This window comes from Chenopodium album, chromosome 1, assembly GCF_948465745.1.
Source record: "Chenopodium album chromosome 1, dcCheAlbu1.1, whole genome shotgun sequence".
NCBI lineage: Eukaryota > Viridiplantae > Streptophyta > Magnoliopsida > Caryophyllales > Amaranthaceae > Chenopodium > Chenopodium album.
The window spans coordinates 78144581-78158560 of record NC_137834.1 but is presented as its reverse complement, the minus strand read 5'-3'; the positions used below and the strand labels follow the sequence as shown (position 1 = coordinate 78158560).

Below are 13980 nucleotides of genomic sequence, written 5' to 3'. Positions count from 1 at the left end.
ACTAATACTAGTACCCAAAATTAATCAAATCTCCACCCAAAAATAATACTCTGCATTAACAACCCTAAAACCTTGATAAAACAATACTCCCTATAAAAACAACAACATTAAAAACCCTAGAAAAATAACACAATCAATCAATGCGACAATTAAATCATATAATACCACACACTAATCATATACATATAAATCATGATCATATATAATTCACAAATTATAAAATTTACACATAACAATACGGAGTACAATTAATACTAACAATTTATAATCAAACAAGTCAAAAAAATTAATTAAGATAGTGTGATTACATATGCTAGTAATACAAACATCTCCAAATAGATTCGTGTGATTACATAAAATAAATAATACAATCAAATTATAAACAAACGATCTAATTAAGGGTTGATAGTGTGATTACCTTTCGACGAATCGCACATGATATATAATACAAGGGACGAACTAGGTGGACAACTTTGCAATTCACGGTTTTAATCCCACAAACAATTCTGTACAGCTTCTCTCATGATGCAATTAACATATAAATCAAGTAATATGATGGTGGAGATTATAGAATAAAACGAAACATTAAAGAAGAGTCAAATTGGGTTTATTGATTTATGCATGAAAGTTGCGCACAACCTAAAAGGAAAAGCAGCTGCTCTTTTTTTTTTTTTATATAATAAAAATATCTTTTACGGATTAAGAATAGTTTATATATGCTTAAAAATAAAGAGTCATATTTAAATTAAAATAGGGTTTTAAACCTTTTCGAACTCTAAATAAAATTATTTGATTAGAAAAGTTATATAATAAATAAAAATAACTATTTTTTTAATAAAATATAATATATAAAATCATAAAATATTCGGGTACTACAACTAGGATTACTAATTGACGTTGTTTTGATATTCTCTAATGAATTATCCAAAGTTTATTTCTTTTTCCTCGCTATCTATGGACGTCAGTGCAGGATAATAATCACCCTAAACATACACCAAAAACCTAGAGAGAGTTTTTTAATCACTACACATTACTTTTTTTTTTTTTTTTTTTTTTTTTTTTTTTTTTTTTTTTTTGTGTTTTAATGTTAAAATTGATAACTAATAAGCACCCAACATGTTTCTACACAATAATTTGACTTTAAAGTACTAGATTTCATAAAAAGTTCTTATAATGATGTTCCTCCTTTCATCACATTAAATTTTACAATAAAGTTTTGACCTTTAATACTCTGTATTACGACTTACGAGTGCTTATGAAATTGTTTTTACTACATCATTTCACGCTGTAATGTATGAAGAATAAGGCCCTGTTTGATTCACCTTAATTTTGCTGAACTGAACTTATTTTTACTGAACTGAACTTAATTTTACTGAACTGAAATTATTTTTACTGAACTGAAATTATTTTTACTGATTTCTATTATAATTCTTATTTAAAAAAATTGAATTTTACTGAACTGAATTATTTTTACTGAACTGAAATTAATTTTATCGAACTGAACTTATTTTTACTAAACTGAAATTATTTTTACTTAATATTATTTTTTTAAGGTGAAGAGAATAGGGTCTAAGTATGTAGAATATTATTCACTTCATTCCTACTCCGTAATTGATTGTTCACTTGAAATCTTTAGAATTTTCAATACTCCGTAATGTTTATGGAATGTAAAATTCTAATGTAGTCTTATGACTTTTGACTAACACATTTTTTTTTAAATGGACGGTTGAGATTATTAGTGTTTTGATTTATTTTAATTAAAAATCATTTTTTCATTATTTTGTATATATTTTTTTAAAATTTTGAAATATTAAAGAATAATTTCTAGAAGATAAAAATATAATTTATATATTATTTTTAATACAAATTACTAATTAAAAATAAATCAAAAAACAATAATCTTAACCGTCCATTTTTAAAAAATTATGTCATGTTTGTTAAATTTATCTTGATTATACACTAATACTCCGTAGGATTTATGACACATTGACACTAATAGGATTGTTAAATACTTAAATTGCATAAATCCATATTTTACAAACTTGTCAAAATTTGGAGTATTAAGTTATTACCATTATGATTCTTCAAAAAAAAAAAAAAAAAAAAAAAAAAAAAAAAAAAAAAAACCATTATGATATATTTTTATATAGAACTACTCTGTAAATCTGTAATACGAAGTAATTTTCATCTAACATCTGAAATTTCTTACAGATCAAGTCATATCAAGATATCCTGTAACCAAACATCCCTAAACTAATTTTCTCATCAAAACTAAGTAAATGAAATCACAAACTTCTACAGTTTCTCTATAGACGAAGCAACATTTTGTACATTAACTTTAAATCATTATTTTTTTCATGGTCATTTCTCAAAAATAAATTGATTCAAACAGCGGGCATGGTATCGGGTCTCCATAAAAAATCCGACCCGAAATTAACATCGGAATGATCAAATATCCCATCTAATGCCACGTAATCATTGTGGTCCTGCTCATACCCGATCGTAAGCCCAAACGAGTCATAACTCGGAAAATCCCAAAACTCACCTACCCCCGCCAACTCAGACGCAACATCACCGACGCGTGTCTCACTCTCACTCTCCTTAAATAATCCGACGTCGTTTTCACAAACCTGTCCAATTTCCGGCGGATATTCCCCGGAATCCGACGTTAAATCGACAATATTCACCGGAGAAGACCGAGATCCTGAACCCGTAATCTCCTCTTCAAAGCTCCGAATCACCGAGTCGAGATCGTGAGTCTGACTCACTGAGTCACGCTCGCGTACATGGTCCGAGTCGTCGAGTATGCTCAGAAGATCCTCTCGAACCCTCTTGGCGTCGAACTCGGGTGGGTTCGAGTCGTCGACTCGGACTCGCTTTTTCTGACTCAGTTTGAGCTCCTCCATGTTTAAAAATAGCAAGTAAAAGAAAAACACAACAAATTAAAATGTAGAGTTTATTTTAGAGAGAGAAAGAAATATCAAATAATGCGTAGTAAAGTATGATGAAAATATGAAGAAGAGAAAGTGGTTTAAATAGTGAGGAGAGAGAAAATGGAAAATACAAGGATGGGGTCGCTGCGTGTGGGCGCGAATCGTTTGGTCATCACGAGACGCTGCTATCTTTTTCTCATTTTTTTTTTTTAATTTTCATTTTATTTTATTAATCGTTAAAAGTCGTTCTTTTTTTATTGATGGAAATGAAGAAGATGTAATGAATGAGATTCGTTTAAAATGTTGAAAATTCATCTCATCGTCCACGTACTACTTCATGTACTGCGTTTCTTTTTAAAGATTCAATCTTTTTAATTATCTTATTTGGGTTTGCCGACGTATCATAATCTTCTATGTGATTCCTAAATTTAGGGAAAACATGTATTACCCCGTCTATTGTTAGAAAAGATATACGTTTGTTAATGGTCATAAATTATCTATTTTCACCAATATATGATGAGATTGATGATTTGGTATTTTGTCATTAGAATGTAAGCATGTTTGATTTGGCAAATTTTAATTTTAACTAAACTACTCCCTCCGCCCACAATTATCTGCAACATTTGCCAAAAATGGCTGCTTCTATTATGTGCAACAAATTTTTTTGTTTCCTTTTATAGTAATAATGTAAGTGGTAAAAGACTGATTTATCCTTACTTTTTAAATTTAATGTTGTGTAACTTGTTTTAATTACATCATAATCATCTATTACACTAATGATTCCCACCAAAAATTAACACCCTCACACTCTCTCACATCCACACCCTCTCATCTCCCAACTGCCTCATTCAATGTTCTTCATTGAATTTCTCTCGATTACGATGCCTCCTTCATCAATTCTGGAGAAATCTCCAAAACTTCATAAAAACCCCTCATTTCACTTTCATTTTCTCAGTCTCTCTCCTAATCTCTCTCTTGTTCTCTCTCCTGCGAAACCCTAACTCCAAATTTTCTCTGCTCCCTCTTCGAAAATGAACCCAGATCCAAATGAGTCCCCTCGAAACGACACCCCTGCTCGTATATCTGAGGGATCTACACTTTACAAGCTGCAGTGAGGTAGTGGTCAACTTAAACCAGTTCGCCGTTGCACATCGTACTTCCGGAGATACGTTCGAGGGAAAATCGGAGCGAAACTGTCAGAGTACGTGTCCAGCGACGAAGAGGAGCAGAAGAAGGAGGCTTCTATGGAGGGGGAGGGGCCAGATCTAGGCTTGAAAGATGCATCGGGTGGGGAGATGGGCCTCAACAATGTTGAGGAGGGTGATGCTGGCACTTCCAACGCTATAGCGGTGGTCGAGAAATCTGCTGATGACTCTGATTGTGTTGAGGTTCAAGTTGCGCAGCCCCCTGTAGAGGTTTTTGTGCTCCCTGACTCTCCTGTGTATGGGGGGAGGGTCTTACCTGAGTCCCTAAAGTCCACTGCGTCTTCCTCCAACTCACCGGGGAAGAAAAGAGTCAGATCTGTCTTCAACCGGGACTACATCGACTGGGACCCTGACTATTTGGCTGTCCTTAGGGCCAAGTACCCTAATGATTTCCCTCCCAACAACTGATCTGCGCAGCGTAACTATTTTTGAACCCTAATTTTGCATGGTTTTTAATGTTGTTGCATATGCTGGTTAATTTTGAACATTTTTTGGCTAGCTTATTGAGTCCCTTATGTTAGTTTATGGTTTGTGGCAGTCTCTAGTACTCATTGTTGGTGATTGAGTTGATGCTATGATATATGGTGCTTATATGATGTTAGTTTTACCTTGTGTGTGTGTTCAGTGCTCTGACATATGTTGCTTATATGATGTTGCTTCTATGATGATGGTATGATATATGGCCAAGGGAATGGTAGTTTGATGCATGATGAGGCATGTGTTGGTGCCTACACAGTCCTATTGAATTGATGCCTTTAGTTCTTGCAACTGTGTTGGTGTGCTATGAATGTTTGAGTCCCTCTATGATTCATGTCTTAATGCACAACTTCCAAATTATGAAGGGACTGACTTTGACTTGAATGTGTTAGGGGGCTTTGCTCCAACAAGTGTGGTTCACAGTTGTTGTTGAGGTATCCACCTTACACCATTCCAATGAAAACAAAGTAACCTAACTAATGGAATATAAACAAACTATGTCAATCCATACTTAATTCATTTCAGCACAATATTTTACAACTCAAAAAGTTTCTGATCATACCCATTCATCACATGACTGCCTTAAATTTGAAAATTTAATCTAGCAAAATACACATAACCAAATCAGTCTAAGCATAAACAAAATACAATTGCTTACATTGTCAAAAAACTTGTTTTGTTCACTTGTTTGGTTATGTGTGGAAGTCATGCCTTGCTTGAATGGTGTTCTGCCCTTGTCCCTAATCTGCATCCACCTCCAGCTGAGTATTGTCTAGAATGTCTTGATTAACTTCAATGAAAAGTGTGTTGAGGTGGTGCACTGCTTGTTGAATGAGTCCCTTATCACATTCCAACAGTTCAGGAAGCATACCTAGGCTGTCCAACCTCTTCTTACCCATATGTGGTGGATTGAAGTTGTTGCCCCCTTCCTTTTCCAGAATCATCTGCATCACCCCTTGCAAAGTGATCCATGTGTACTTGTTCAGTATGGGATCAAACCACTCATAAGCCTCATAGACTTTCTCTATTAATTCCTCAATTTTGGTGGGGAATGATTGATATTGTAATGACTGTATGACCTTAAAGAGTCCCAAATCAAGCACATTAAGGTCTGGTGACTGTGCTGGTTGATATTTCATTTGAATGTTGAACCCATTAGATGTGCAGGCTGCATTGAATTCCTCATCCAGAGGAATCTGATGAGGCCTTGCATTGTCCCATTGGATGTTAATATTTTTAGGAAGACTTGGATGCCATTGTCTTTTGATTGCTGGTATAACATTGTTCAACAACATCTTCCTGATTTCTTCCTTGTTCACACTCTCTGTTGCCTTAGTTTCCAATACCCCTGCATCTCTGTTCTTGCTTTTCTTCTTTGCCCTCTGTTGGTAGATGAATGGGAAAATACCAAACTTCCCATCATGTAGCATGTTCCCATTGCTGTCATACAATGGTTTGCCAATGACCCCCATGAACATTGCTTTGATTTTATACCTCTTTGATTGCTGACATCTGTATGGGTTTTCTTCCTTTGGTAAAAGATAGAACCTCCTAGTTTTAGGGTTCATGTAGAACCATTTCTCATCAATGTGAATATCCTGTTGCATGTCAATAAAAGTTGGATTTCCAACTGCTGGAATGGGATGAATGTGCCCTAGTGCCCACTTCAGTCTTGCCACTTTGTGATTAGATGTGAGTGCTGGATGGTTTGCTGCTGTATGTGTTCTTAATCTGCCCTTTTTCTTTAGCTTGTGGATAAATCCATGGGAGATTTTGAGAGCAGCTGCATAGCTCCTCTCTGTTGTCCTTTTGTACAAAGGCACAAATTGCAAGAACTCATCTGATATGTCCCTAGGTTTTGGACCAGTTTTGCCTAGTTTTCTGCTTCTGACATCAATTACATTCCCTTGAGCTATGCTGTCCTTAACAAATTTCCAGACCCTCTGTAATGTGCTTCTGTGAATTCCATACTTTCTTGCAATGTGTGATAAAAATCCCCTTTTGAGTTCCCCCTCATGTATGTTGAGTAGAAAATCATCTACCAGATGCCTTTTTGTATCAACACTAAGTTGCTTTTTGCTTGTTGGATGTGCTTGTGTCTGATGTTCCTCATCAGTGTTGTCCCCTTCCTGGTCACTGTTATCCCCTTCACTGAAGTCTTCTTCCATGCTTTCATCAGCACTGATGTACTGATATGGTCCCTCGTTGAGTAGTTGTTCTATATCAAAAAAATCCTGATCAAAATATTCTTCCATGTGTGTGGTCCCCTCTCTTTTTTTTTTGCAGATGGTGAATGAAGGTGATGAAGTTTTTTTTTTGCTGAAGTTTTTTGTGAAGACCTCAAAGAAGCGGAACCCTACTGCTGCCCTTAGTTTAGGACTAATCTTAGTTTAGGCAGTGTATATTTTGGACTAATTATGTTAGGAATTGGTGGGGGTTTGTTTTGGAAGAAACTGAATTCTTATGGTCTGTATTTATTGCTAACTCTATGGTAGGTGCCCTTTTATATGGCACTTGAATTGTTTTAAACTTGCTGAAAGTGTGAATGAATGTGTGAAAAGTTGGTGAAATTTGAAAAAATTTCAAAGTTTTGGTGGAAATCTGAAATTTTCAATTTTTCACACCAAAAAAAAATAGAGGGAAAAGTACATTCCCTCTACATTTTGGTGACAGATTTCCGCCCAAAACAATTGAGTGGACCACTTTCTCTCTCCATTTTCCCACTCAAAAGCACCCACATGCATAAAGTAAATCAAGTTGGACCACTTTCTCTCTCTTCTTTCCCTCCAATATAAAACTTAATTAAACACACCAAAATGTAATTAAACTTCCCTAAAAGTTTTGTCTAGGAGTCCGTAAAAAGTACAGTTGTTGCAGATAACTGTTTGCGGAGGGAGTACATAGTAATATAGTATAAAAGATAACATCATGAGATTCATGAAAATACTTATGATTTACAATTGATTCTAATGCAAGGTCTTGATCGTCAATCCTTTTGAATTGACTTCATAGCAACAAAAATAAGTAAAGTTAGTATTTCAAATGCATATACTTTGAGGCAAATTTAATACGGAGTTCTCTGTAAGACTCTTCGTTATTGAAAAAACATCCTATTCATCTCAAATTAATTATCACATTTTTTTTAACTAGTCTTTTAGCCCATGTAATGCACGAATTGTTCACAAAAAATCACATTGAAAGATGAGTGAGAAAATATCAATAAGTCATTATAGTTATAACGTGTGATCGAAAATGTGATTTAATTTGAGATGAATGGAAAATGAAATATAAGTTTAATAAAAGAGTAAAAGAAAGACTTATTACATTAAAAATGTAAGAAGACATGTAACACTTGGATTAGAGAATAAGATAGAGAAGTGTAATAGGATGGGTACATGTGTCTTTTGTGGTTAGATTAAGATTTGACTTTTGGTACCTCAAAAATGGACCACGTCGACTTTTGATACCCTTTAAAAATTTTATTTTACTTTGATACCCATCAAATTTCAAAATTATAGGTTTTGGTACCTCCTTCCAACTTCTATTAACTTTTCGTTAGTGGGGCTCAGTCACAATCCTGCCAACTCCCAGCCACCCTTAGCCCTCCTCTCTGTGCAATTTTCGAGAACCCCAAGAACAACCGCCACCTATCATCCACCCTTAGTCCCCCCCTCCCTGTGTGGCTGATGCTTCAATAATTCTAACACACTCCTTCCGCCACAACCACCACACGAATCTCCCTAATTCACCTCCCCCACTCCCGAAAAACCCAAACACTCGTTCCCTACCATCGAAAACCCTAGCCGCTAGGGTTTCGGGGTGAGGGAAGGAGTGATTCGGGGTTTATGGGAGGGAGGGAACGATTTTTGTGGTGGTTTATGTGGTTGTGCTAGGGTTTCAGGGAAGGGGAAAAACATGTAGGCGGGGTTGCGGGTGAGATTAGAGGAGGGAAGTGGAGGGGTAGGGTCGCCGATGCCAGCGCCGAGGAACTAGCACCCGGCTTGGGGAAGGGGAAGGATGGCTGGCGGGGAAGGGGGAAGGGTGTAGTGGCTTTTTTTTTTTTTTTTTTTTTTTTTTCTTTTGAAGTTGTTTTTTTTTTAATTTTATGTTTTTCCTTTAATTTAAATAAACTAAATCATTAAATAATTGGCCCTACTTAAACGAACCCTAACGGATTTTGTTAAGTGGTACCAAAATCTATATTTTGTAACTTTAATGGGTACCAAAATAAAATAAAATTTTAGATGGGTATCAAAAATCAAATGAGGCCATTCTCGAGGTACCAAAAGTCAAAATTTTCTAATACTTTTATTTTAGATAAAGGTGAAAGAATAAAAAAAAATATAAAAAGCAAAAGTAGTGGAAATAATTGAAGGAGAGAGAATATGAAATTAATAAAATATATTTATGGTGGGTCCACTAGGTGAGAAAAATTATTAAATATTATAAAAGCTTCCAAATAAGAAAATGGAGTAAGTACTGAAAAACGTTTGGAAATGAAAGTGGAGCAAGTATTTAAAATGAAGGGAGTAACAAATTTCAGCACATAAATAAACAAAAATTTTGTTTTAAAAAATTCAAATAAAATGTGCATCGCACGGTTTTCATCAAGGATAAAAAAAAATTAACGCGTCATGTAAAATTATAAATTTTAGTGATGGCCAATAAAATAAGAGAATTATAAATTATTTTAGAATTAAATAATTTAAATGCCACATAAGCAAAATTAATTAAATATAATATTATCTTTTGAAATTGGGAATTTTATCTAAATATATAACAAGTGAGAGAAAATTAACAATTTATTTATAAAATAAAAACATTAAATGATATACTACATACAACGAATAAAATACTCCTTAGAAACGCATGAGATCACATAAATACAAAAATATATTTGCTTTAAAAAATACAAATAACCCGTACATTACACGGGTTTCACTCTAGTTGAATCTGAATTAAATCTTTTTAAATCAATTAAGTTTGATTGAACTCAATTTTATCTTAAATAAAATATTCAAATAAATGTGTTAGCATAAAAACACCATAAACAAACTGTAATCATATTAATAGTTAATCACCTTTTAGAGTTATATTATGTTTGTCACTTAATTTTAGAATTTTATTTAAACTCATAAGATGGTTATATATGGAATTTTAAGACTTTTGTTAGGCTTGTGCCTTTTTAATTTAATTTAGGAAAAATGAAAAAGAAAAATCCAACCTTTAAGTGGTCTGACATTAAAAATTCAACCTTCCATTAATCTCACAAAAATCCAACCTTTGTACCCCACCTTCACCAACAAATCCATTTAACCTTTAACCGGTTAAACAGATTAAAAAAAATTATTATTTTTTTAATTCTCTCACTTACACTTCTCACTCCTTTCTCCTCAAAAACTGTTTCAGAGTTGCCCACACCTCCGCCACCACCACCTCTGCCACCACTTACCCGGCCCGCCCTACCCAAATTCACCCTCTTCCTCCTCTTTCACTCTCTCTCTCTTCCCAAACCAACGCCCAACCACCAAACCACAAATCCACAATGCAGCCTCCCTTTTGATAACACCATGGCCATGGCCATTTCTGATTTTCTAAATCATGATAACACCATGATCACACTTTATTCAATGATAAGACAACACCATGGCCATATCTGATTTCTAAATCATGAACAAGTTAAGCGCATAATCTATGCATTAACTCTAAGGGTCTCTAACCAATGCATTATAAGATACATCCATATATATATAAATACCAACAATTATAACATTTGGTATACAAAAATCAATAAACCAACGATTGAACACACCCACAAATCCAAAATTCCAATCAATAATGCAAATCCCCTAATGGTGGAAGTTGGGCTAGGCTTCTGGGTTCGTGGAGGGGTAGGGGAGTCAGGGCTTGCGAAGGGTGGGATGGGCAAGTAGTGGTCGATCGGGAAAAGGGTGGTTTTTCGGGCTGTGTTTCAGGCAGGCCAGGGAGATTTTTGGGGGTTAGGGGATTCGACGGTGGGTAAGCTGAGTGGCTGGCATGACGGAAATGGGGAAGTGCAATGTGGGTTGGCTGATGGGTGGTGGAGATGGGGTGGTCAGGGAAGGAGAGGGTGGGGCTGGGTTGTCTGATTTTTTTTTTAATAATTAAAAAAATAATGGACCTATTAATAACTGACACGTGACGTATAACTTACAAAAATCGGTCAACAACAGGTAATGGATCTTTAGATGGAGGTGGGGGTATAAAGGTTGAATTTTTGTGAGATTGATGAAAGGTTGGATTTTTAGTGTCAGACCGCTCAAAGGTTGGATTTTTAATTTCCATTTTACCTGTGATTTATTATTTCAAAATAAGGTTCACATGCTAATATAATAATAAAAAATGACTAGTTATAAAGCCCTGTTCAGTTCACTTAAAAAAATTAGTAAAATTAATTTTAGTTCAATAAAAATAAGTTAAGCTCAGTAAAATTAATTTCAATTCAGTAAAATTAATTTTAGTTCACTAAAATTCAGTAATTCTAAAAAGAAATATAATAGAGAATTAGTAAAAATAATTTCAATTTAACAAAATTAATTTCAATTAAGTAAAAATAGTTTTAAGTTCAGCAAAAATAATTTCAGTTCAATAAATATAATTTCAATTTAGCAAAAATAAGGTGAAGTGAACATAACCTAAATTGGATTAGATTTGGTGAAAATTTGCATTGAATTGGATTCAAACTCCATCCAAAAACCAAATTTTACTCCCTCCGTCCCCCATTGATAGTCACTTTTACTAATAAAATCACGGGAATTAAGGAGAAATAAAGAAAGTACATTAAAAAGTAAATTTACATTGGGTATGCAAGAAAAGTAGAGAGAGAAAGTAATTAAAGTACACGGAAAAGTAAATTTTACATGGGAAAGTTAAATTTGCACAAATATTTTTGCAAATGTTAGAGAATTTTGGTAAAAAAATTAATATTAATGGTACTTGAAAAAAACAAAAGTGACTAACATTTTGAGTCACAAAAATGGCAAAAGTAACTATCAATGAGGGACAAAGGGAGTATTTTCTATTGAATTAAATTTGTGATTATATATAAATCTAACCATGGGCTCATGGCTAGTTGGCTACTATATGTAATAGTGACAACTGAGAATTAATCCGTACAGAGTAACATCAAGCCAGCCAAAGTATGTTATGCTGCTCTTTGCTTTCCAACCTTTTAAAGCTTGCAACCTTTTCAACCATTTAATTAATGTCTCTTAGAAATATACAAAAAAAACCTTTGTAATTAATACCATGCTACAATATAAAAATAAATCAGTCACGCACCACCTTAGATATTTTCAACTTACAATTATTATAAAACTCCTTTTTTGAGATTTGACCGACTTAGGGCCTGTTCTCTTACGTTGAAATTCAGTTCAGTTCAGTTCAGCTAAGCTAAGCTCAGCTCAGTTCAGTTCAGTTCATTTCAGCTTCTTATTTCCTTCTCTTATAAAATATTCATTTCATTTCAGTTCAGTTCAGTTCAGCTCAGTTCAGTTCAGTTCTGTTCAGTTCAGTTCAATTCAGTTCAGTCAATGAGAACATACCCTTAATGTAAACTTTTATTTCTAATAAATTTTAGAGAAATGTGAATTAGCGTATGTTCACATTTATTGAAGTAAGCAGAATTGAACTGCTTGGAGCTGAAATGAATATTTTTTGAGAGAAGAAAATTAAAAACTGAACTGAATTGATTGGAGCTGAACTGAACTAAAGTGAAGTGAAATTAAGCTAAAGTGAACAGGCCTTGACTGTAATTAAGAATGTCATCTAAAGTGAGATTTTTTTATCGGAAGTTTTCCTCTTAAACCCACCAAGTCTATATTTTTATTTAATTTTAAGTTTATATATTACATCCGTTGTTAAAAGTTCGACTCAGTTACTATTCATCTAGTTAAAATAAAACAACTTTGACCATATATTATGATTTATTTAATAGCCATAAATTAATATGAGGGATCTTATTAGATTCCTCTTATTAAAGAAATTTCAAATATCAACTTTTATAATTTTCACTAATACATAGTCGAATATATGCGATGTTCATTGAAGAAACGAAGACTATGCAAATGTAAAGTAAGTCGAACTTCCAGGAGCGGATGAAGTATCTTAAATGCAGAGTAATAAATTTAAATTCACTCATCACAAAAAACACTACTCTCTCAGTCCCTTATCTACACATCTACTTTTCATTTTTCATGGGAATTAAAGAGCTTAGAGAGTTGGAGAGTTTTTAAAACCCATGATTAAGAAGTACAAATATGCATATGGGGTAAGAGAGAGATAGACATAAAGAAAAGATAATTGGTAATTATTGAAGAGAGAGAAAAAGTGTTGGAAAATGATGTCAAAATTACTTTTAACCCCAAATTAGCGATGAGGAGGTAATACTTTCCAAATTAAGTTTTTTTTCTTCATATTTTAGGGTGGTTGGTGGTGATTTCGAGGAGAGGGGAGGGCGGTGGGTGGTTGTCGACTTCGAGCAGAGGGGAAGGTGAGTGGGTGGTTGTGGGTTTTGGTGATTGGGGAGATGGTGGGTGGGTGGTGGTTGATTCGGTGGGAGAGGGGAGGGCCGAGGTTATGGGTTTGGTGGTTGCGCTGGTCGATTCTGGGTGGTTACAGGTCTGGTTGGTTTTGCATGGTTATGGTCTGGTCGGTTGCAGGTTTGGGTGATTTCGGGTCTGTGGGTGGTTGTAGGTCTTGTCGGTTTTGGTGGTTGTGGGTCTGGGCGGTTTTGGGTGGTTGTGGGTCTGGGTGGTTTTTGGTGGTTGCTAGTCTGGTTGTTTCTGGTGGCAGTGTACTGGTGTTGGGTTTTTTTATGACTTTAATTATTTGAGCTTTTCCTTAATTAATCTCCCTTAAAAGTTTCTTCTTGGGAAATGTGCAACTCATTTTGTTGCAGATAATACGTAACGGAGGAAGTAAATAAAAAAAATTGAAGACAATTCATCAAAAAGAGGGAATATTGTCAAAAAGTACATTCTTTTGATAGAAACATACATGTACTTCATCCGTCCTACTATATAGTATCCGTTTGTGTTTTTTCAATTTAAGAAATGAGATTTTCACAAAAAAAAAAAAAAGAAAAAAAAAAGAAATGAGATAAGAAAGCGGACGAAGTGCATTAAAAGTGGAAAAAAGTTAGACAAAAGTACAAAACAAGTGGATAATTTAAGGGGGAAAAAGTAAAAAAATACAATTATAGACAAAAGTTATAGAGAGAAAGTGGAATAAAAAGTAGAGAACTTTTTGAAAAATATCTCCATCTTAATTGTAATTGAAAACATCAAATATTACTTTTTATTTTTAATTACATATATTGCTAATTG

At 34.1% G+C, this 13980-nt stretch overlaps 2 protein-coding genes across 2 annotated transcripts; both read right to left on the bottom strand.

The window, feature by feature from the left end:
• Window positions 1–2384: 2384 nt before the first annotated feature.
• On the bottom strand, window positions 2385–2906 carry LOC145636016 (uncharacterized). Its single transcript, XM_081687458.1, has one exon. The coding sequence runs from the start codon at window positions 2904–2906 to the stop codon at window positions 2385–2387; it is 522 nt and encodes a 173-aa protein (XP_081543584.1).
• Window positions 2907–5355: 2449 nt separating this feature from the next.
• Window positions 5356–6870, bottom strand: LOC145636007 (uncharacterized). The gene has a single exon (XM_081687447.1). The coding sequence runs from the start codon at window positions 6868–6870 to the stop codon at window positions 5356–5358; it is 1515 nt and encodes a 504-aa protein (XP_081543573.1).
• Window positions 6871–13980: the final 7110 nt, after the last annotated feature.

Coding starts and splice junctions, on each gene's coding strand:
- LOC145636007 (XM_081687447.1), bottom strand. CDS start 6,870: ATGGAAGAATATTTTGATCAGGATTTTTTTGATATAGAACAACTACTC.
- LOC145636016 (XM_081687458.1), bottom strand. CDS start 2,906: ATGGAGGAGCTCAAACTGAGTCAGAAAAAGCGAGTCCGAGTCGACGAC.